This window comes from Carassius carassius, chromosome 50, assembly GCF_963082965.1.
Source record: "Carassius carassius chromosome 50, fCarCar2.1, whole genome shotgun sequence".
Taxonomy (NCBI): domain Eukaryota; kingdom Metazoa; phylum Chordata; class Actinopteri; order Cypriniformes; family Cyprinidae; genus Carassius; species Carassius carassius.
The window spans coordinates 6,759,989-6,783,842 of NC_081804.1; the positions used below are offsets into that span (position 1 = coordinate 6,759,989).

The window sequence follows — 23,854 nt, forward strand, 5'->3', positions numbered from 1 at the left end:
GAGATAGTTATATATATATTTTTTTTTTAAATAATTTTTGAGTCAACTGTTCCTTTAAGATGGCTAACAATGAAAAAACGGAGAGAAAAGGACATAGAAAATGGCTAGGAAAGAAATAATGAAAGCAATATGAGACCTCCATTCTTCTCACGCCCTCCTTTCATGCCACGTCTCTCTAAATGTTTGCATGTGAGACAGTGCACAAGGGTTCAGCAGGACACTTCCATGGTGTGGCTGACCTGCCCGCCGCCCTCACTGCTATCGGAGTGCGTGCATGCGCGGCTGCGAGAACCATCCACGGAGCCGGCGCTGGTCAGAGAGGCCGTTCGCGAGCGAGCAAGACGAGTCATACTAGCCGAGGGCACTGAGGAAAAAAGTGAGAAAGAGAGACGGAGATGAACAGTCGTTCCATATCCACAGGGAAATTCGTCCGGGCTGCATGATGTGTTGCAGAGGAGGCAGGGATGACATGCTTGAACTTTTTGTCGAAAAAAAAGAAATTCAGCCTCAAGCTGACAGCATTCCACTTCAAATACAGAATGACTCAAATTCTCTCAATCAGTATTTTTTTGTTTTATAGTATATATATATATATATATATATATATATATATATATATATATATATATATATATATATATATATATATATATATATATATATATAAATCTAAACATCCTTAAATAAGAAAGATGTAAGTAAAATTAAGTTTAAGTATGTAGAAATAAGAATTATTTTCCCTTACTCCATTAGATTCTTTCCTCTTGTTAAGCATTTAAGCATTTTTGCGTTTTAACCAAAAAAGAAAAAGCAACCTACATACAGTACACAGATAAAAAAAATACTGTAACTGAATTGACAATTGTTCCAATGATACTTAGTTTTTTAAAACAATAAAATATCGTATGAAAATATATAACTATTATAGATATTTAAATAAGTAAAATATATAAATATTTATTTAAAAAACAATATTTCAAATAGAAAAGACCTTCCAGCCTACAAGTGCTGTCTTAAATGTGAAGTTTCTGAAAAGAGTGCATAAAACTGCAAGTTCACAACGTTTTAAAATAATTCTAAGCTAGAAAGAAAAATAAAATTGCATTTCATGCCATGTTTTTTAATGGTTCAACTTCGAATAACTGCCATGCAGAGAACACGAGAGCACACTCAAAGCACATGTTTCCTTCAGAGGAAAAAATCACTGATCAGTAAAGTAAATAATGAATGGATGGGAATATCAGTCTGGGAAGGATCAATACAGAAATTAAACAAGGCCAAAAAAGGGATTAGAAAACTAAATAAATAATTTAAATGGGGGAGAGGGCAGGCGTGAACAGGAAGCAGGAAGTACCTGGCCCCCCACTCATTCTCCGATCCTTCATATAAGCAACTGAGAAGGGGCAGGAAAATACACATAGAGTACAGATTATACCAAATACATCACCTCAACACACACACTTATTTGCTTGCATACACTCATAACTATCTCATCATGGGAAACAGACACACATGGGAGAAAGGACAGACTGATCATACTGGATCAGTTTACTATGGCAGAGAAAGAATCATCTATTTAACTGATCTGGGGTTCTGTTTTACCCAGAAACATTTCTAATTGTTAATAAATACACTGATGTTCAAAATAATATGAAATAAATTAGACTTACTGTAACCCATTCCCTGCAAGAAGTATTTGAAAGCCTCTGAGAGTTTTCCAGGCTGCAGGATTCAAAACATATTAACATAGTTAAATTGAGAGAAAAAAGAAAGAAAAAATAAATCAAATTGTTTTTAGTATTTACAAATCAAACACTGAAACAAGTTCTTGGATATTACTAATCATTTTTATTATTATTATTAGTGTTCAGGTGGTAGAGCATTGCATTAGCAGCGCAAGGTTGTGGGTTTGATTCTCAGGGAATGTTAGGTAAAAAATGTTAGCCTGAATGCACTGTAAGTTGCTTTGGATAAAAGTGTCTGCTAAATGCATAAATATATCCATTCATAAATTAAAATATTTGATTTTAAGGACATTTGGATCTCATTTGTACAATATGCAATTTTGGTATTGTATGACCAAACACAATACCAAAATTGCATTTTGTACAAATGAGATCCAAATGTCCTTAAAATCAAATATTTTAATTTTAATTACCACTGTAATACTATCACAGACTGATCTGAGATCAGACACGTCAAGCACTCTCACCTGTGTAATTTGAGGCATTCCACCTGAATCAGCCATCTGAAACAAATCATATTTGTTTTTAAGAATTTTTTTCTGAAATTTAATGTGCCAAAATGGTCTAGGTTTGGCCTGTATTTCTTCAGTATGTCTGTTCACTTGCCTTTAGGAATGTGGTGTTGGTTGGATCCAGTTTAGAGTTGCACTCAACCTAGGAGTAGAAAACATTTATGCTGTATTTTATACATTTTTGTGAACAATGACATATCTATCAGGGCATTTACAGAGCAGAACAATGGAGAAAATGGAGAAGATTAAACAAGTTCTTCAGTAGGCATTGAATGAAGGGCGGTAAGATGGGTGGTGTGATGGAGGGAGGAGAGTGTGTGTCTGTGTGTGTGTGTGTGTGTGTGTGTGTGTTTGAGGTCTGACCCAGTTACTGCAGTACTGCAGAGATGAGTCATATTCCAGTGCTAAAGAAAGACAGCTGCACAGACGCATTCGCCTGTGGGCTCTGTTTGGACCACTGCAGACACTTTCAGAATGGGACAGGTTCCCTCTTTCTAACATGTTCACAATTCTAATGAAAACTCTCACTACAAGTGTCTGCATTAGTCAATGGAGGTGATACTGATGCTGAGAACACATATTTCCTCATATATATACTGTATATATATATATACAGTGCTTAATTTGTAAATTGCCAGGTCCCGGTACAAAGCGGGGTAACGGATCCGGCATGTGATTACAGGAGGAAGAGGTAACGGAACACTCGCGCAAACACATTGGTGGACCAGTTTAAGTGATTTTAAGAGCGTGCACCAGTTGGATTTAGTCTGTAAGGTCATGAATAACATGGAAATGCCATGCGATTTTAAAACAACAATTTCCAGTACTAAAAACGTTTTGAAAAAGTTGTGGAATTTTATTTTTCAAATCTCTGTGGAATATTAATCAGGTCTTAAATTTCTGTGGGTGTAGCTATATCGCATGGTTTTAATAATTCTCGCAGCTTTCAAGTTTATAATGAGGGAAATTCCTGCATTTATTCAACATAGATTTGAATAATAAAATAAATCAACACAAACTATTAGATTAAATCAGTCAATCGAACCCAGTCCTCGAATCCATAAACTCTCTCGGAGCGCGCTTCTCATCAGCGCATCTCGTCTGCACTACAGCGACCTGCTGCACGCTGCGATACAAGACTCACTCGCATTTCGATCGGAACAGCTGACAGAACTGTCACTTGACTAATCAGGTAATTGTTGCATTGCCACAAAAATTTATAATTTGAACACCTTTTAAGTATTTTAAGCCATTTGGTACTCGCGCACTCCACAGGCGGTATTATGTGCCCCTTACATTCACATCCAAAGCTCGCGCGTATAAAGCTGCCTCGTGAGTATAATATACGAGTTATTTTTCATAGTTTTTTTTTTTTTTAAGCATCCAGATACAAACAATATGATGTCTGATGGATTTTGACAAATAAGAGTATCATGGCACACTCTGCTAAAATACAGGGGGGGGGGGGGCAGAAAAATCAATAATTAAACAACACTGCTTGTGTTGTATCAGACACGTGCAATTAACATTAGGCTATATAAAAACAAGCTCAAATGGAGTTAACAAGGTCTTTGGCCGGCGAATGAGGAGATCTGTGTTTTGTCCGCATCTGAGGCAAGTGCAGCACATTAAATGCCATCATCACCTTTTACAGGTTAGGGTATAACGTTTATTGTAGCTATGGGCACTTAGTTTTTTCTTGTTGTTTAATACACTTAGCCAAAATCTCATGATATAAACGATTAAGCACTTATGCACAGCAGGATATTTAAAACGTACAAAAGTATTTTGGCTAGATGGCAAAAAACCTACTTCTCCAGTCGTCAAGCACACACAAAAATAGCCTTAACAAACATAGTGTTTGAGTAAAGAAAATGATGTACTATTCAAACAGTTATTTGTTTACCCTTGCTTTGCGGATAAGCGGAGATCTGTCTCCTCCAGGCTGTGCGCGCGCGTCAATCTGAGTGAAGGCGCGTGAAGTGAGAGCTTGAGGATCCAGTGGCATTACAAAGTTTTACAAGCTCCTTTAAATACTTATCATTGGTTAAATATTTCTAAAACCCTGTGATTTAAAATAATAATAACGAATTATAATAGAGATATTAATTTTGGATCATTTTTCACAGCACATATCTGGCTATTCTCTGTCTGCCATACGGAAACGCCACCCCTGGAGGAGGGGGATCCGCCAAAATGAGGTGCCTGATCGGATATATATATATATAAATATATATATATATATATGTATATATATGTACAGTATTGAAGGAAAGCAGTCAAGTAATGTTACTATTGTCAATATTATTCTAAAAAGGGGAATATATTGTAATAATCAAGAATTAGTAGGTTTCACTAGAGTCATATTTTCTTTTCTAATCTCTCGTTCTGCTCAAAATCACCTGCTTTTTCAACCTAATCTCTACCTCATCCTTCTTTTATTTCCTCTGCTCCCCCCTTTTTCATCTTCCTCCTCTTGCCCTAAATTACTGAAATCCATCTCTTCTCTTATCCTCTTTTGGTTTGCCTCTTGCTCTTTTCTATCTCTTACTCTCGTTCGTCATGTCAATCTTTTTCCTCATCTCTCGCCCTGTGTGTCTGATTAGATGTGATGAGGAACTGACCCAGCTTTCATATGTTAGATTAAAGGGCCTTGGTGCGGAGTTAAATATATCCAGCGCACTCAAGCTGGCAAAGCCTGGGAGATCAACCCCAGGGCCAGTGCCATCTGCTCCCGTGAGACAACCGGAGAAAGAGGAAGGTACAAAAAGAAAGAAATACAGAGCAGACAGACCGGTCTCTGAATGACAAAAGAACATTCAAGTTTGGGATATATTAGATAGAAAGATAAGTTTATGACAGAAAGAAGAGAAAAGTTTGGTAAGAGGAATAAAAAATGAGAAGGGTAGGGAAATACATGATCAAATAAGTCTCTTATTAAAAACTCACCACGCCTTCCTCGGCCGGAGCATTGTCTCCAACGACCAGCATGACCGGGCACCTGCAAGATTGAGATTTTAGAATTCAGTCTTATTACACAGTCATTTGTGAATGATTCTAATTAACTTAGTTCTCACCTCAGGGTCTTAGCATTTAGCACAGATCCACTGCGGTTCATTTCCAAATCCCTGCGGCTGTAGAAATTTTTTTAATCCTTATCTTAAAGCAAGTAATTTTTTCTTTTATATATATATATATATATATATTTTTTTTTTTTTTTTTTTTTTTTCTACTCATGCATTATGCACGACTGTTTATATATTAATGAGGTAGTGGGCGGTTACCTGTTATACATGTTCCAGAAGAGCTGTAGGTTGAACTGGTTGATGGTGTTGTTGATCTGTTGACGGTAAGTCTGAACCACTTCTGTGTTGCTCATAAGCTCTTCCTATAATGCAGTGAATGTTATATTAGCTAAATATTTTGCTTGAGAATTCAATTTCAATTGAAAATTCTAAAAATGTAATCTTTTTTATTATTATTTTTAAAATAAAAAAGTAGCTAAATAAATATTTTTTACATTAAACGCCCCTGAACTGAACGCATACATTTCAATCAGTTTCAAGCCTTGAAATTTATGTTTAAAGGTGTCTGTATACTGTATCCGCAGTGAAACATAAGTAATGTAGATTAATATTGCACCTGGCTGAAGAGATGGGCCAGGACAGTGTCTGGTAAAGCACTGGTGAGTCCTGACAATTTTGTTGTGGCCCAGTCGATCCATCCCTTCCCATTGGGATCAATGTTGAGTAGAACCAGACCCTCCACAAGATCAGGGAAAATCAGCTACAAGTGGAGAGCACAACTGAATTGTATTGAATGCAACCTAAAAACAACATGACCAAGATACAGTAAAAAGCTGAGTTTTACTAACCGCAAATTTGGCGAGGATGTAGGCACCAGCCCCGACTCCAATTCCAACAATGCTCTTGAAGCTAGGAAAGGAATGGATTATCATTACATTACATTATTATTAGAGCTCATAATTTTTTTTATAATCTGACCACACTCACCCAAAGTGTTGCACCACACTAGGAAGCATCCCAGCTAACTGATCCATGGTTGGATACTGATATCTAGGAACAACAAGATCAGAAAATATTATAAATTTAAATGTATAAATATGTTTTTACATGGCTTTCCGCAATACTTTATTCTGATTTGTCAATCACGGCGTACAACGTTTAAATATTCGCCATCTAGTAGTTATTACACAGAAATGTTTATATCAGTCCGCTCATCCGTAAATGTAACTGGTGCTACTTTCATCAGACTCGCGCGCTTTTGTTTAATCCAAACACATCTAGCGCCATCTAGTGTTTCAGTAATCGGTTGTAGTGAAAATCCACTCAGAGGACTTCATTATTAATTTTACTGTAATATGCAGCGCTCGTTTGTACCTTGAAACGGACTATTTCTTCTTAGCGGAAGCTTTAAGATGATATACAGGTAAGATTACAAAATAATCCCAATTCAAACTAATATTTTATATATAGCAACGTAATAATTTATTTGGTGAATAGCCATGTAATAAGTGCATTACATTATTATGCTACATCACAATATAGTTGTAGCTATAATATTGTGCTATAAAGACTGACTGACTCTACATACATACCCTGCTGAAAAAACAAACATATCATGTAAAATGGCAAATAATCATGTGTGCATTAATCATACCCTTGAGGCATCTGGGGGGCACCAATGTGCTGGCCTGGGGCATCTACGTGGCACACCACAAAATGTTTAGTGATCTCCTGCATGTCTTCATTGTGGAAGAACGTGTTGAAGCACAGCTTGTCTGCTCAGAGAAAGAGCGCAAGACATTGTAGAAACGAAAACATATTGCGCTATTCCATTGGTAAAATGATATCAGATGGTAAAGGATGATTATCATGTTTAATACTGTGTTAGTGGTATTTACATGGTGCTTTTCTAACAACCGTATATAATACATTGTTATCCCAGATTCTATTCGATCCCATTTCGTAATATCATACATTATATAACCTTTGTGATTATAAAAGAATACTTCAAATATGGGCCACTTCTGTAAATCGTGTTCTCTGTCCTCTCATCTCTTGTGCCCGAATCATTGGCCTACTTAGAGCATGAAATAAAGAAGCAAAACAACTTCAATGTTCTAGCTAACTACCCAAGCGGCACTAATAACTCATTTTAGATCGTGCCATCTCCCATAATCAACATCAAATGGTGTTTTGGCAGGTCTTCAAGTTATTTAAAGAAAAAGATCGCCCAAAACGCTGACTCGTCCTTATGCCGTTCCAAACCCATATGCTGTTACCTATTCTGTGGAGCAGAAAAGTAGAAATTTTGGAAGTCGCCCATATAACTTGTGTGCTGTATTATAAGTCTGCAGAAAATCAAATCAAATCAAAGAAAAAAACGACTTTTCTCATGGCCTTGAACCAAAAAATACTTGTCGTTTTAAAGGTGCTGCATTTTTGCATGAATCATATCCAAGCTTCTCTACCCTGTAGTTAATGACCCAATTTTTTCACATTTCCCCTCGGCTGTATTGCTCACTTTAAATTTTTTATATAGGCCAGTGTTCCCTATGTCACTCTCTCTCTCTCTCTCTCTCTCTCTCTCTCTCTCTCTCTCACTGAGTCATGTTTTGTGATAGATGATGGCCATGCATACTAATACATTTATCCGCAGCGGAGAGAAGAGTTAGAGTTACTCTATGCCGCAGTGCTGACCTTCCTCGCTCCCCTCCCAATTACTGCATGATGGGTATGTTTTTGTGACCTATATTTCTCTCTCATGCATGCGCATGCACTGCATAGGAATAAAAACCGATAGACAATAATACACTTCAGGACTAGATAACGAATAATGGATAGAGAGAAGGAGGAGGAGAAATTGGAGGTAAGAGGAGCAGATGACGGGAAAGCATGCTGTGAGTGATGAGAAAATATATACAGCTTATTAAAATATATAAATAATGAGATTAAGCTCACGATCAAGCTAGTATGTACTACTACTCTCCAAGACCATTTTTGTAAATAATGCAAGTATTATAAATCTATATAATATAAATACATACATACATATAACTATAAAATAAAAAAATGAAGCTAGTTTGTACTACTAATCTCCAAGCCATAATTGTGTTTCTCTTTTATGATAATTTCCCACATATGTGGTGCTGAGATCACCTGCCACCTGAGATCAGCTTCGTCTCACACTGCATGTAATCTGTTATCAGAACTGATGAACTGCAGTCAGCTGGCAAACAAATTACAGCTCTGATCACAGCCCACGCTCATCCCTTCCAGAGGGCATTTGAACATGCACACATGCAAAAGTACACACACTTACACACAACCATTTCTTGTTGGTTGTGAAGATGGGGAAATTAACTCCAGGTCATTGCTTGGAGACAGATGGTCTATCAAGATTGAAATCGTGCAATTTGTGTTGCTTAGGGTATTGGAGAGCAGCGTGGGTGTAGTTAACCTTGGTACACAAACACACATAGACACACACACACAACTCTGTTTACTTACGGTTGAGCCCAACATCATGGTAGGTCAGGATAGCTGGCTTGTTGCCCTTGGGAGCCCCACGGATCACTACGTGCAACATCCCATAAGGGGTTTCAATGTCATGTTCCTAAAAAAAAAAAAAAATACTTTTGTCAACAAATTTGTGACAGTTGAATGTAACATTTTGTCTGTCAAAAAATTTTTAATAAATAAATAAAATGTGCGCAGTGCATGGTAGTATTTACAAGAAATAGCAGTCCAGAAAGTAAATTTATCACTTGGAAACCCCACACTACCGGATGCTTGGACATCATTGCTTTCCTAAAAGTAGTAAATGATAGCCTGAGTGCTTTAACATGCTGTCTTTCAGAAGCTATAACGTACCTAATACATAACGCACGTGAGAATAAACTTTACATTTAATTACACCTTAATTAATTATTGACTTAGAATAATCGACTGTTTTCACTGGGTAAAGAAAAAATCGATTTAATCAAGAGTTAAAAACCAGTCATGTAACACTCTTTTAATTGCCAGTTCCAAAGGCATCTTAATCTGACCTGACCCACATTTAGTCTGAGACTTTATTCCAAGCGGAGAAGCGATGGATGTATGTGTGCATGTTGTTTGTCTTGTCCTGAGGATTATTTCAGCATCTCTAGCTTTCCAGTGTTATGCACAAATCCTAGCAAACACCTCACAGGCAGCCCACTTCAGAGCTGAAGGCAGATCCACAGAGAGACGGGAAATAAATCTTCTTTAAGCCCCTGTCAGTTGGTGTTTTTAATGTTGGAAAAATCGTGGAGGGTCAGAGCAGATTTGAGGGTCTTTGTGTGTTTGTGTGTGAGTTTAGGACAACTGTTTGTGTCTCTCTGTGTTTTGATAGAGATAAAATCTTATGGCAGCTGACACAGTGCTGCAAAATGTTGAGCATGTTTTATAGGGAGATAATATGCAACAAACACTGACAGGATAAACAGGAAATGTGACCTAGATTCCAATATTATATAACAATATATAACAATATGGGGCAGGAAATAGTAAAACTGTTCACCATAATTGTCAAAACAATTCTCTTCTGCTCATTTTTCATTCTCAAGGTCACACAACTGACCTTGTATGAAGATATTTATTATTAGATTGCAGACATAAGACTCACCATCAGCACCACATGTGCAAACAGACATTTCTGAACACACTGCAGAGATACATCAGACGTGTCAGTGTGTTAGTGTGTCACCTCACACATGACTGGACACTTCTGCACAACACAGAATTCTAGCATCACAAGCACACTTGTAAAATATATGAAATATGTATTATTTATTTATTTTGGTAGAAATACATTTTATTTTTTACTTATTATATTGTTAATAATTTTCAAACAATTTTAAAATGTTAAGTTTTGTTTTGTTTAGATTTTTACTTAGGTTTTATATTTTTGATGTTTTAGTACAACAATTAGCCATTGTAAATGCAAATAATCATAGATTAACATAAAATCATATTAAATATTTACCCATCAGGAAAATGTGCAATGTAATTGTTCCACAATTACCAGATCAGTAGGTCACGCTCATTAGCTCTGTAGATTTTTCTCTTTTTTTTATTAATTACATATTTATTAAATATTATGAACATTTTATACATTTACAGAGGATGCTGTTTTATTTCAGATTTTTTGAGTATAATAATTAGCCATTAATAAATAAAAATATTTTTTAATAATTATAGAATGATTACAATAATTAGCCATCAGGAACATATACTGTAAATGTGCAATGGAAGTGTTCCACATTTACCAGTTCAAGTCTAGTCAATTCTGACCACAAGGCAAATCAATAGCAATTTATTTAACCAGCCAAAACAATTAAGAATTATAATATAGCATACATATTGTTATGAAACACCCTTTTAGCTGTTTATTTGTAGCAAAACAAAAGCATTGTCTCTCGCACTCGCTATTTGCATTGTGTAAATCACAGATATCCCACTCACCCCATCCCAGCACTCCGGCATGGCTGCTTGCAGATTGTGTACGCTTACTTAAAGGTGTATAGGAGCAGGGAGAAGACACTAAACTAGGCTCAGATGCAGGCAACCAGAGAGATGCTGCGGTTGCTACGGCGTCTCTTTGTGTCTTCTTGTTCTGGTCAGGGGAGTTCTGCAGTGCTGCTGCCCCTCCCCCCGGAACCTTTCATAACCCACCCCTGTTCCCTCATTGGCTGACTGCAAAAAAGGTTCCCTGTTATTGGCTGGGCTTTATGTCACTCTTTGTGTTCTGTCTGTTTTTGTCCCATATTTGCTATCTTCATCTTCTGCGTGTTCATGAAGTTATTCAGTATAGATCATCTATAATTCTGCTGCAATTTTGCAGCGATACAGTACTAAATTTTCTATGAATAAATGTGTAATTATTTACTATCTAATTACTTTTAAATTCTTCTACACATGCAATTTTTTATCCAAAGATTATTATCAGACAAACACACAACACCGATGGAAATTGGGCCATGTCAAAGGTCATCACAGTCAACATGGCATGAGTTTGTGACAGCGTCTGTGTACGTGCGCACCGACATGAGCACATGATGGAGTGCTGAAACATGGACTCGAGGCACATGGCCTACTTTTGAGATGAGGATGTATTTGCTTGTGCTGTATTCTGTAGTAAACTACCTCTATTTGAACATTTTCTGTCTAACAGGACCATGCTGACTCAAACGCATCCTTTGAGTTTTTGAATTTTTCTTTGAGGACGTGGAAGACTAATCCCTTTGTGGCTGACTTGGCTTTTGCCGTCTCGCTTAAAAGCACAACCTCGATCTCCCTCTCTCAAATGCATGGGTGTAAATATAGTTGCATTGTTATTTTCATAAAAGGATGGGCACCACCCACTACATCATGCCATATACATATGCACATAAATGCTAACAGGTTTAGTGCTTAATCTAATGTAACAGCCATTTATAGTGTACAAACCAATTAAATTTAAAATCAAATTATAATTATAAACTTTAAAAAAAAAAGTATTTTAATTGTAATCTTTAAGAAAAAGTTACAAAAATGTGTTTTAGACATGTTTACAAGAATTTTTGTTCAGCCTTGAGTGCTGCATTACTACTATGAAATAGTTACTGCCCATCTCAATACAAATAAACAGTACTCACATATTATTATATATTATTTTATTTAATATGTAATTAGTGAATTTATTAGTTGCATGTTGAAAGGAATCAGAATATGTTTGGTTTATTAACTTTAATTATCATCTTTATAGTGTAAAAATGATTTTTTTACGATGCCATTATAGCGATTTATACCTAGAGCAACATATTTTGGGTTCTGCTAAAATATTTAATTTTTTAATATGGCACAAACAGAAAACCTATTTAATTATCTGTTCTCCATCACAATTAAAACCTTTCACTCGATGAGCGTGTGGTTTACAAATCCTATCATCTTCAGCCCCCTTAGCTATTTGGATTTCTCACTTTTTTTATTCAAAATCTTCTCTCTGTGATTTAGTTCTTTTTCTGTCAGAGGTGTAAGAGAGGCTGCAAACCGTGAGACAGCAACAAAACTGAGGTGATAAAGTTCTTTTACCTCAACTTTTATCTCAGTAGTTTGACTTCAATTGCAATTTGATCTCTGTAATTCAATGTAACTCTTAGAGCACACTAAAAGCATTATATTATATTGATGCACATTAAGACTAAAAACATGTATTACAAATGTAAATAGGGTCGATTTTAATGTCATGTTGACTTTAAAGAGATTTATGTGAATAGATATTTAAAATTCACAGGTGTAATAAAAAAAAAGTCTTATAACTAGCTCCAAACCGGTAAAAACTACCATTTCCAACAAACAGGCTGGTACTACAGATTGCTGTTAGTGCTCTGAAAGTGATATTGATTGAAACTCAGGAGGTCATGGCAGCGCATCCATGTTTTTCGTTCTCTCTTTCGTGCTCTCTCATTAACCATAATTGTTAGCACACTCCTCTCTCTAACCAAGACAAACAATAAGTCTTTAATCATCAAACGCCAAAAAATGTATAATGAGGCTTTGTCAGACATGGCATTTAAAATCTGACATGACTTGAAATCCTTCAAGGACTGGCTGTTTAATTGTAAATGTTAAGTCAGTATCAGAAATGCACAAGGAAGAATCACCGTACCTTCCAATCTCCCTCAGCCACAAAGGTCTCACAGTTTTCCTGCAGGAACACAAAAGGTCAGCTTCATCAAAGCCAAAAAACATTTGTTTTAATATGCTATCAGAATAAAATAAGCAGTGATTGGAGCAACACTCTGCAAGGTTCCGCCAGCGAGGAAAGAGTTTCTGTGATGGAAACATTTACTTGAGCTGTTGTTTCTAGGATATTGTGAGTTTTAGTTGTGGGGTGTAAAAGTACTGAGAAATTTTACTTAAGCTAAAGTACAGATACTCTGCCAACATTATACTCAAATGTCTAAATTTCCAGCCAAAAAACATTTAGAGTGAAAGTAAACCATTTCCTAAATGTAATTGTTCAATTCAGAAGAAACATTTTAAATTAAATCTGAAATTGACTGGATTTTCAAGAAGAAAACTGTGATGTGGAATCTAGATTTACATAATGATGAGCAGATATATTCTTTAAAGGTCTGAATAGAATTTTAAGCAGTTCAAAAGAAAGGGTGCAGCTATTTATTTTAATCTGAATAAAGTAAACATGCCCCAAAATGATTCCACATTCAATAATAAAGTAGAATTACTCAAGTACTTTACACCCCTGTTCGTTGTTTCACTAGGCATGGTTGGTTAGTGTGTGGGTGGCTTAGCTGGCTTCAAATCAGCAGCTATTTGTGGAAATAAAAAACGTGAGCTTGCATCAGTGCTGATATGAGGCCTGTTTAACTCCATTATATATTTTTTAGTATAATGGTTAGCATTTTGATGGCCTGAGCTGGTCCAACCGCAGTATTAATGAGGAAAGACACTGTTAAGAACACACTGTGCTATGAAAAAAAGGTGAAATGAGTACAAAACACAGTTGTAAAAGAACAGCTTGAGAACAGGACAACATCTCCTTGCCAAATAATTGTATCATTATACAATCACCACAGGAACAACATAAAAATCCATCTCATTCTTCTGAAAAGGCAAGGAAACATGAGTTAGCACAATCTAAATAAGATTAAAACAAAGCATCCATTCTGGCAAAGCAAGTATCACTTATAATGTGATTCTTGTGCAGACTGGGAGAAGCAGGAAGAAACCCACAAAGAAAGAGGTTAGTGCATGCAGTTTAAGCTGTTGGCAGCAGAAAAGCAAAAGCAGTTTTAATGTCGGACCAGCAGGTGTCACTCCTTTCTCTTTTTCAGGGTTAAAATTCTAATGCTGTACCTCAGAAGTGCAAAAGGGGGCAGTCTTACGGGTAAACAACAATGTGTTTTTTTCTTCTTGAGGAACTGAAACCTATGACATTGTAGTATATAAAGCTTTGTAGAAATTGCACATATACATAAGCTGTTTTTTTTTTCTCAGATCCTATTTTAAGCAATGCCATTTTGCAAGTGATCCATATTCAGAATCCTGCATATCAACATAGGTTCCCATAGCAATGATAGTGTTATGCACAATAATAATATAATGATAGGTGTTAGCACAATGCTCGACAAGAGTCTGTGTGGAGAGGAAAGAGAACTGAATTTTGTCTGTGCTCATTTCCATCATGATATCTTGCTATCACAACAACATATTCAAAGCCATTACTGTACTATTTACACATTTAAGTAGGGTTGCCACCTTCAATACAGAAAAATAAGGGACGCATGGGGGGGGGAGGGGGTTGTACACCCCTCGGGGCCACGATGACCACAGGTCCGATGACGTGCCAGTGGTGGTAAATTACAACTTAAAACATGTTTTCATAAAAATATTAATTGCTAATGAACTTTAGTAATTGTATAAGGTTGCATGAACACAGATTTTGGATAAAATATTTGTCATTGTTTGCAGACAGTAACACCATCCAAAATGTGAAACCACATTATAAATAACCGATCTACAAACATTTCTAAATTCATGTAAAACACACAATTTTTTATCATTATTGATAAGTTAATCTACTTTATATAGTCTATTGTTAATTCTACAGTAGCCCATTGAATAATGCAATCATTTAAATTAGTTAAGTTGTTTATTTGCTTCACATAGGCACTGTATTTTTATTATTAAATATATCTATCTTTTCTCTTATTAAAATAATGTTTATGTGTCTGACTGTAGCCTACACCTTAACCGTAATAAACAAATCGCTAACACCTTAAAATAAGATTCATTAGTTAACTACATTAATTAACATTAACTAATAATGATCTGCACTTATACAGCAATTGTTCATCTTTGTTCACGTTAATTTCCACATTTAATAATACATTATTAAAATCTTGTTAATATTAGTTAATGCACTGAACTAACATGAACAAACATTGAACAGCTTAATTTCTATTAACAAACATTAACAAAGATTAATAAATACTGTAACAAATGCATTTCTTACTCATTGTTAGTTCATTTTAGTTAATACACTAATGTTTAATAAATGAACCTTATTGTAAAGTGTATGAATGTTGTTCTCCCGAGGCATGCTGTCGGACATCTGACAAGCCACCGTGCGCAACAGAGCACGACAAATTGTGCAATTGGCTTGATAATAATTTCCGCTGACACTTTCCAGCCGAGTATTTTGATTATTCCCACTTTCGTCGGTTCTTTTGCATCCGCTTTCGTTTCAGTGCTGGACGCGGGGCGAGTATCTGGAGCAGCCTCCCTCCGCCATTCTTTCAAATCGACTCTCTGCCAAGAGACCCGCCCTCCTCCGACTCTGATTGGCCGTGAACCTGAGCAAACCAATCAATCCAACGATGGCAGCGAGTATTATCCAATCAGGGGCTGAATAGGACGAGTCTTCACAGAATGCCGGTGGGATGATCTGCATTAGATGCTGCATTGAAGACAACTCCGAAAATACGGAACAAACCCCGTCCCGTATTGATTCAAAACGGTACGCGCTATTTTATTCTCAAATACGGGACGATTCCGGATTTTAAGGGACGGGTGGCAACCCTACATTTAAGCATGTTTTGTCCAAAATCGCTCTTTCGTTCTTGTTTACGCATTCACTTTACAGCGAATGCCATATGTTAAACATAAATGATTGAATTCAGACACAGCTATTGACATTTCTAAGAATTACATCTGACGTTACAGTCATGTTACAATAAATATGCAACAAAAATATGAAATCAGTGAAAATCAGTTAAATTAATCTGTAAAAATCAGATTTCATGTGGTGTTTTGCAGTCCTGATTACAAAGCACACTGATCTGACTTTCATTGATTAGACTCATGGCTGTTTGTTTTTATATACTATTATCATGTACAAAGAAATTAGCCCAAGGAGTTAATAATACTATTAATATGCAAATAGAATAAAATTAAATTAAAAACAGACACAAGTAATTGGTTAAAATTGTGCTTATGTTAATTAACAGTGTGTTTAAAAATAAACATTGTTCCAAAAAGAAAATTTTTTAGCTGCACACATCACAATTTCAAATCTGTAACTTTCCCCAAATCAGACTGTAGGCTATGTGAAACTGAATGAGTTTTTAGGTAGAGACTTGAGAAGAGAGCAAATATTAGACATTGTCTGGTCTTTTCTAATAGAGCTAAGGTAACAAAGGAATTGAGAAAAATGATCTTTTAGTTGGAAATCTTTTAGTTGGAAGCGTGGACATGCTCTGTGCGGTAATCAGCCTACCGGGAAGTACCCGCTGGTCCGACGGCGCGTCAGGCCGAGCCAGTGTCGGGCGATGGCATGCCAGCGTTTTGGGGGGCGAGCCGTAGGGGGGGAGGGCGTAGCACAGGGCAGCGCGTGCACACACTGTCCTTTAGCCTGCCACGTTACACAAAGACACAAACACTATTACAGCAAACTACAGCAGACAGTGTCCTCTATAGGACTGGAGGACAATACTTTGGTGGTGGAAGTGAGAAGCTGAAGAAAGAAATTATGATATGCATGAATGGTACTGTGTGATATGTAGGAAAATAAGCAGCAGACACAATATCCACACAACAAGCTTTGATGACTTTTTTGCTATTTTTATATTTTTTTTATAGAGATTACACTGCAGTTTGACAAAAAGACAAATTATTAAATTTACATATCACTCAAATGCCTATTATTAATTGTGCTCTTATTAATTATTTTGAATTCTAAAGAAAAGCATAAAAGTAGTACATCACTTAATGTTAATGTTTTTTACAGGCCTTAAACCCTTCATGTTTTTTCAATTCACATTATCTTAATACAGATGTGTGGATTAAGATGAAATGTGGTGTTTGGTGATCATAGATAAATCCTTTATCATACACACACACACACACACATAACTAAAAACAGGGGGCCATTTTTAACTGGTCTACTATATTTAGCAATTCACACACACACTCGCTTACACGCACACACACTCACACACATACTCACCATCTCCGTTTCCTGTCCCCTGGATTCTGGCAGTAGTGGTTTCTCTTCAGTGAACTGCTGATCCTTTATGCCAGCCATCCTGGAGAGCAACCTGCAATCACCATGGCAACACACACACCTGAGATTAACAAGGCTATTCGAGAGCAAACCAAAATCGAATCAAATTCGTCTGGTGCTCCAAAATTGTAATATTACCTACACCACTCAAACCTTGTATACAGTCCCTGCTAAAAAAAAAAAAAAATGAATAAACCGGTTCATACCAGCATATAGACCCCATCATGATATCGAAATGGTAGTTCGTCATGAAATCAAAATTGTAGTTTTGTAGCTTTTAGCCCATGTATTGTAGAGTACTCCTAAAAGTTGACTAAATTAATTTTAATCAGATGTGCACATTTCAAATGGACAGAACTCTTTCTGAAAAACAAATGTTAATGACTCATCCTGCACTATACATTTTTGTCTAATATGTTCTTTAGAATCCAAATGTCCCCTTATACCACCTGTAACCAATTCACAAATGCATAGGTTTATGGCTGAGATGTAACCTCTTCAGTATGCCTTGACTTCCAAACTTGTTTGATGTCATATTTCAATAGGAAATATGTACAGCACTTGTTAAACAATTTCCAAGGGGTCTTTAAGGTGATAAAGCTGGTCAAGCTGTGTTTTGGAATATTTAGTAGCTAAGCTGTTGGGGACAAGGTTGATCTCTGCCCCACTGGGTGGCAGGACAACTAAACAGTTAAACAGTTTAATGTGAGACACACTCCATGTAAAACAAGCTACCATCATGCTAATCCAACTGGATCCAAACCATTTAAAACTACATGTGGTTATGGAGATTTGTGGACTTAAATGAAGTGGCATTGTGAACATGGCTTGAATGTTGTTTGGTGGTTAGATTCACGATGACACAAAAAGACACAGACTTGTCAATCTCCAGGAACACATGGCCAATTGTGACATTAGCTCACAGGTTTTCTGTTGATGGAAGAGACATTGTGCTTTTCCATTTTATACATGTTAAACTCCATCTGTGCAGCTGAAGGTAGTCAGCTCATGGGAGCTCGTCATTGTCAACTGATATATCCATAACACAATGCTAAGCTAACAAACACCTCCACAGCATCCTGCTAACTTTATTGGTCTGTAATAGTTCAGCAAACATATGCATATGTAGATGAGGATTATGAAGCATGCCTCTTTTTTTTACAACATTAATGGAAGTATTGCTAGCATAATCATTTAGGCTAAGAGATAGCCGTTAGCATCTCTTAGGAGCATTTCTTAACCTCTAACATTTCTTAAAATTAGCAAACAAAAACATGAATGAGAAATAAAAAAGGAAAAAAAAACTCTACTAAAAAAACAAAAAAATATTAGTGCAGATATTTGCCACCTTGTCTCGAAAGATGACAGAACACTGATATTTCTTGAAAGAGTTGCATAATAACTGGGTTTAATTCAAAACACTTCAAGTCCACAGAAAAGTCATTCCACTCTTATTTCCTGTCAGTGCCAAGAACTGCATGAATCTGGACTCATGAGCAGTGCAAATCGAACCCCTCGGATGTGAATGGATAGAATGATTCAGAGCCCTGCAGGAAATGATTATTTTGGTTGCATAACACCTCCTATGAGGTGATTATAACAAGGTCTAGACATTACCACAATACTCTCAATTGCCTCAGTTTCTCCCACCCTTTCTCTCTGTCACGATCTCTCCGTTAATCTCTCTCGCCCTCCCGCCTCCCCCACATGTACAGACCTTTCTCTGATCATTATTATAATCATTACTGCTCTGTTTTGCTATACCATAGAGCAACATTTTTACTCTTTCTAAACAGAATGTGAGTGATACTTGCCAGTGCCTCCATGCAACCACCATTGCTATTTGGTTTCTAAGGTGTTTTGAGTGTTTTTTAGCTTGTTGCATGTGGTTGTTGACTACCCTAAGTCAACAGAGTCCATGCAACAATGGCATGCAACAATAACTAAACTCTGACTAGTTTTTCTTTTGTGTGGCTAAAGATATCAAATTGGGATCTATGTTTTTTAAAAGTCAGTTTACCTGTGGGTTAAATATTACACTTGATGTGTACACTTGAATTCCTGATCAACTATATTAATATCATCTTATACAAAATTAAAGTATAAAAGAAGATAAATACATTCATTACAAAATCAACTTGTTTGCAGAGATTCATTTTATTGTGGGTTCTGAAGCCCATCAGTGTTGCCATGGTAACCTCTAATTCCAGTAGATTCCCCTGCAATCTTCAGGGAGTTGGACAACCTTATCATTCCTTCTTTGTCCTTTTTTGACGGCATCACCGCTAGTCTTAACTGCAGTACTAGAAAAGTTTGGAGTTTGGAGTCACCAAGATAATGTGGTCACTCTCAGACATGTTTAGAGCATGCTGGATTTCTTGTATTGAGAGACGTTCAACAGATGACATTAGCCAGAGCTGCCATATGACTCTGTTCAGAGACAAAAAGAAGTGTGCATAAGAGAATATGACAATGGAAAGACCATTGGAAGAGTATTCTGTCAGACACCAAATCAATAAATATACTCAAATGCAAGGGTCAGACCTAATATACAAAATCCCAATCAGTACTTGGAAACTGGGTTAGGACAATGTGTGTTTATGCTGTGCACAAAAAAAAATCCTATTACAACTAAATCTATGTCAGACAGATATTTAAAATCTGTAGCAGAGCAGTACAGTCTCCTTTGCATTGCTACTAGGATACAAGTGACCGAAGTTTTAATTAACCATTTGGATGCTAACATAATCAAGGTAAATAGAAAGAACATGGCTGTACAACCAAGGTGCAGAGAGTGCTAAATACCACCCCTCATGCTGGCAGAATCAAATATACCAGGAAATAAAAAAATAATTATTTACTTTAGTGTGGAAGTGTGGAAAAAAATCAGTGGAAGATCTGAGATTTTGTAGTTTTTAAAAAGCAATTGTTGCTGCCTGGAAAAAGTCAAACATCAAGGCAACATCTTTCTTTTACGGCCACTAAAAACTGGCTCCATTGGTGAGTTCACTGTGTTTTTATAGAATTAATTATCTTCTTGTTCTTCTAATGTGTATATATCACTCATGCCTAAGATTCTTATAAGGATCCACTTTATAAGGTCAAATGTTGAGGGTGATGGAAGACAAAACATAACTGCCACAACTAAAAACACAACTCGCTTACATAAACCTCAGACCAAATAGACTTTTCCAGGATCTTCACAGTCATTCATTAAGGCACATCCCATTAGACCCGTGTTTCTCACCTACAACCCTGAGGACCCACCTACCAGAAAGTTTTAAGATGCCTCATTAATAAAACACTTGATTCAACTCATCAGATTCTTAGTGTATTAGATATGAAGGCATCTAAAACATTCTAGGAGGTTACTTAGGACTGGACTGGAGGACTGGAGTTGACACTGAATAACAGAATATGTTTAAAGTTAAAATTGAGATCAAAAAGCTGCTGTGGAACTCACAAAACTAGTTGCAACCTCAACCCCTCAGAGAGCTCACTTCACACCTCCAATGGGATTCTGGGTAACATCTGAAGGACCAATTATGGCTATCTGGCTGTTAAAGACACTCTGATAGTGTTTTACCACCAGAATCAACCATGTTTCCAACCCTTCACACTGCCTCTTGTCAAGAGCTGCCTAGTGCTGTAAGCCAGGCTGACAGAAGGTGAGTTGGTATGTGGTCCTCCATAATGCCATTTTACCCTTGCCAAAAGTACAGTAACCTGGCCAATACTTTCCTTAAAAAAAAACATTTCTACTGTATGGATCAATAGGAAACCAATCCAAGGATGTTAGGTGTGGTTTTCTTCAAATATTATTGGTTCCATTTTGATAAATAGCCTGTATCTAAAATCTTTCATGAAGGGATCTTTCACCCCAGCTTGGGCGTTTATCACAGCTGCACACCTATTTAGGTCAGAACAGAATACAATTAAGGCCATATTAGCCTTATCACTTATGTACAGTCAAACTATTCATGGAGATTTTTCATTTATTGTTGTTCATTAACATGAAATTGGTCTCACGTGGCTCAGTTGATTATAAGCTAGACTGTGGGCACTGGAGGTCAAGAACTGCAGAAGGCAGTTCAAGTTTTGAAACAGAAAAGCATCCAAAGTACAAAAGCCACCAATACAGACCAATGGACAGCAAGATTGATATGCATCTTTGCATATGAACATTTTCATTATCAAATAACACGTAGCTCAGGCCACAAATGATTGAAAGACATTCAAGACTTCATAATTCAGATTCCTATATAGTGGACATGAGACTTACAATAAAGTATCAAATAATCTTTTTACATGAAATCAGCTTGGACACATAAATCTACATGAATGGATTGGTCAGCGACTGAAGGCTGGAACAATCAACAGCTATTGGGCAATGAATTATGAATAATGATCTACGGTAGAGTAATAATGGTTACTAACACTTGATCTTGTTTGGCCACTGCCCAGTGATTGGTCAACAATCAAGGTGTGATCACTATGTGGTCAGACACAGCAACGGGCCATGGAATTCACAAGCAAAGAGACAAACAAAAAATGAAGGAATGGATGCTATAAAACGGAAAAGAAAGGCTACAACCTTGGTTACAGGCAGAACTACGTACATTGTCTGCAGCAGGCTCTGTGGAACCATGCAGCTAGTCTTGGATGGGAAGATCCAGAACAATCCGGGCCCCATCTATCAGTACAAAACAAGATCCATTTGTAATTCAGCTCCCGTATACACAATATTCTTTATTCAGAGAACTCTCACAGTAAGTATGTTAACCTGGGCAAGATATTGAGGAAGCCCCCTCAGAATTTAGCTTATGTACACTAAAAAGCAAACTTGTCCCAAAGCATGAGATGTTTTATGTAAAGGTTCCAGGCAATTTACAAAATCCTTTATAAATAACTTTTTTTATATAAATCTCAAGCCAGGAGAGTTTCTATTAAAGTAAAGCTAAGATGCAGTTTATTGAAGGATATTTTCCCATGCTCAGTGAAGAGTTCTAACAGGGAAGACTACCAGGAGCTAAGGGTTTTCTATGTGTGAGACAGAAAAGTTTCCAAGGCGTCTGTTGCATTGTTATATAATGTAGAATTGGGAGATTTAGCCAAAAAAAAAAATTTAATCACAGCCTTCTTTTTTTATAAGGATGAATGTATCTGAAATATATCCATTGTTTTCTTATGTTCAAAACCATGCCACATATTATCAATCATCTTTACCGCTGTAATCATCCCACACATTAGTAATTGAAGTACATGCTTGAATTTGCACCAACATTTCAGTTACACAAACAAAATGTATTTTAACTGCATGCTTTGTTGTCAACCAAGTGTGACAACAGCATGGCAGTTGCCATTAGCTGTAGCATAAAACAGTTTTATTTTAAACGCAACAAATGTTCTCATTTTAAGGCACATGCTAACAACATCATCCATCACCCCCGTTAAAACTGAATGTGTCAAGCCTTACGATAATTCACAGTCTATCCACCCTGAAAAGTTCCACGGCCCTCCTGGCCTCCTATGCAAGCTGGCACCCAGCCAGAGACACTGGCGTCAGATATTCTGTGAAGAGTTATTGAGATTAGGAAAACAAAAGCTCTGCTTATCTGTTATTACACAGACATGAATACTTCTCAGCACCACAGAAGATAGCATTACTCCAGTGAACAGGAAAGGACACTTGTTAGTAGACTTACCCTGAATTTAAGGGGTGGTCTGGACGGACTGTGACTGGCTTTCTGTTTTTGGCAAAGCTTCCCTGTCTGACGCAGTTTTTTTGCGGGGTTAATAAATTTAACCTGTCGACCTCCCATTCATGCCAATGCAGAGGCTGGAATTATGAAGCGTAGCTTATGATACAAGCACTGTAATACTTGCAGCAGGGACTCTAATACTTCTCTTGAGATTGAGTCCCTCAAGGCCCTGTGTTGAAGCACTTTTTGATCTGATGTATCTATATCATCGTACAGTACACCTTGCACCAAAACAAGCAAGTATTCAACATGGCCTAACAACAGATGTCTTAGAGTTCTCTTGAATGATCATTCTAATTTGTGCCTCTTTACAGCAATGACCATAGTAAGTAAAGAGATATTTCTTACCTCTGCTGAAGGACTTGTGTTCTGTTGTCGTCTGAAAGGATTCTGATGTGTTTAGCCTCTTTTTTGTTTGCTCGTGAGTGCGTTTCGGAAGGATGCTGTCTACCCAGTGATGGCTATGCTGTGTGAATCTCTCTACCTCTGTTCCACCCTCCCTCATTCGCTCACTCTTCCCCTCCCTTCTTTTGCTCTGTAATAAACAGAGAACACGTGTCCTCTTGGATGATGCAGCCTGAGCTATACCAACAGATGAGAGTGAGATAGAGGGAGGGAGAGTGAAAGAGCAATCACCGAGAAGGACAGAAAAGAGGGACACAAATGGAGAGAGACAGAGAGATAAGACATTGGATACAGGAGAGGAATGAAAGAATAGCAA

The 23,854-nt window shown here is 36.9% G+C and overlaps 1 protein-coding gene across 8 annotated transcripts; it reads right to left on the reverse strand.

Moving 5' to 3' along the window:
* Positions 1 to 34: 34 nt before the first annotated feature.
* Positions 35 to 23,636, reverse strand: LOC132133089 (protein NDRG4-like). Of its 8 annotated transcripts, XM_059545792.1 has the most exons (18): positions 23,482 to 23,625; positions 21,991 to 22,064; positions 17,315 to 17,405; positions 16,586 to 16,720; positions 12,953 to 12,991; positions 8,791 to 8,896; positions 6,938 to 7,058; positions 6,271 to 6,333; positions 6,132 to 6,192; positions 5,900 to 6,043; positions 5,542 to 5,645; positions 5,335 to 5,391; positions 5,207 to 5,258; positions 2,352 to 2,399; positions 2,213 to 2,248; positions 1,671 to 1,722; positions 1,355 to 1,393; positions 35 to 364 (listed from the first exon to the last, which is right to left on the reverse strand). In XM_059545792.1, exons 2-18 carry the CDS (start codon positions 22,062 to 22,064, stop codon positions 210 to 212), a joined length of 1,377 nt encoding a protein of 458 aa, XP_059401775.1. In that variant the 5' UTR covers positions 23,482 to 23,625; the 3' UTR covers positions 35 to 209. The 8 variants fall into 8 exon arrangements, with proteins under 8 accessions (XP_059401775.1, XP_059401777.1, XP_059401776.1 ...); XM_059545794.1 differs by lacking the exon at positions 21,991 to 22,064 and having other exon boundaries at positions 23,482 to 23,636; XM_059545793.1 differs by lacking the exon at positions 1,355 to 1,393 and having other exon boundaries at positions 23,482 to 23,626.
* Positions 23,637 to 23,854: the final 218 nt, after the last annotated feature.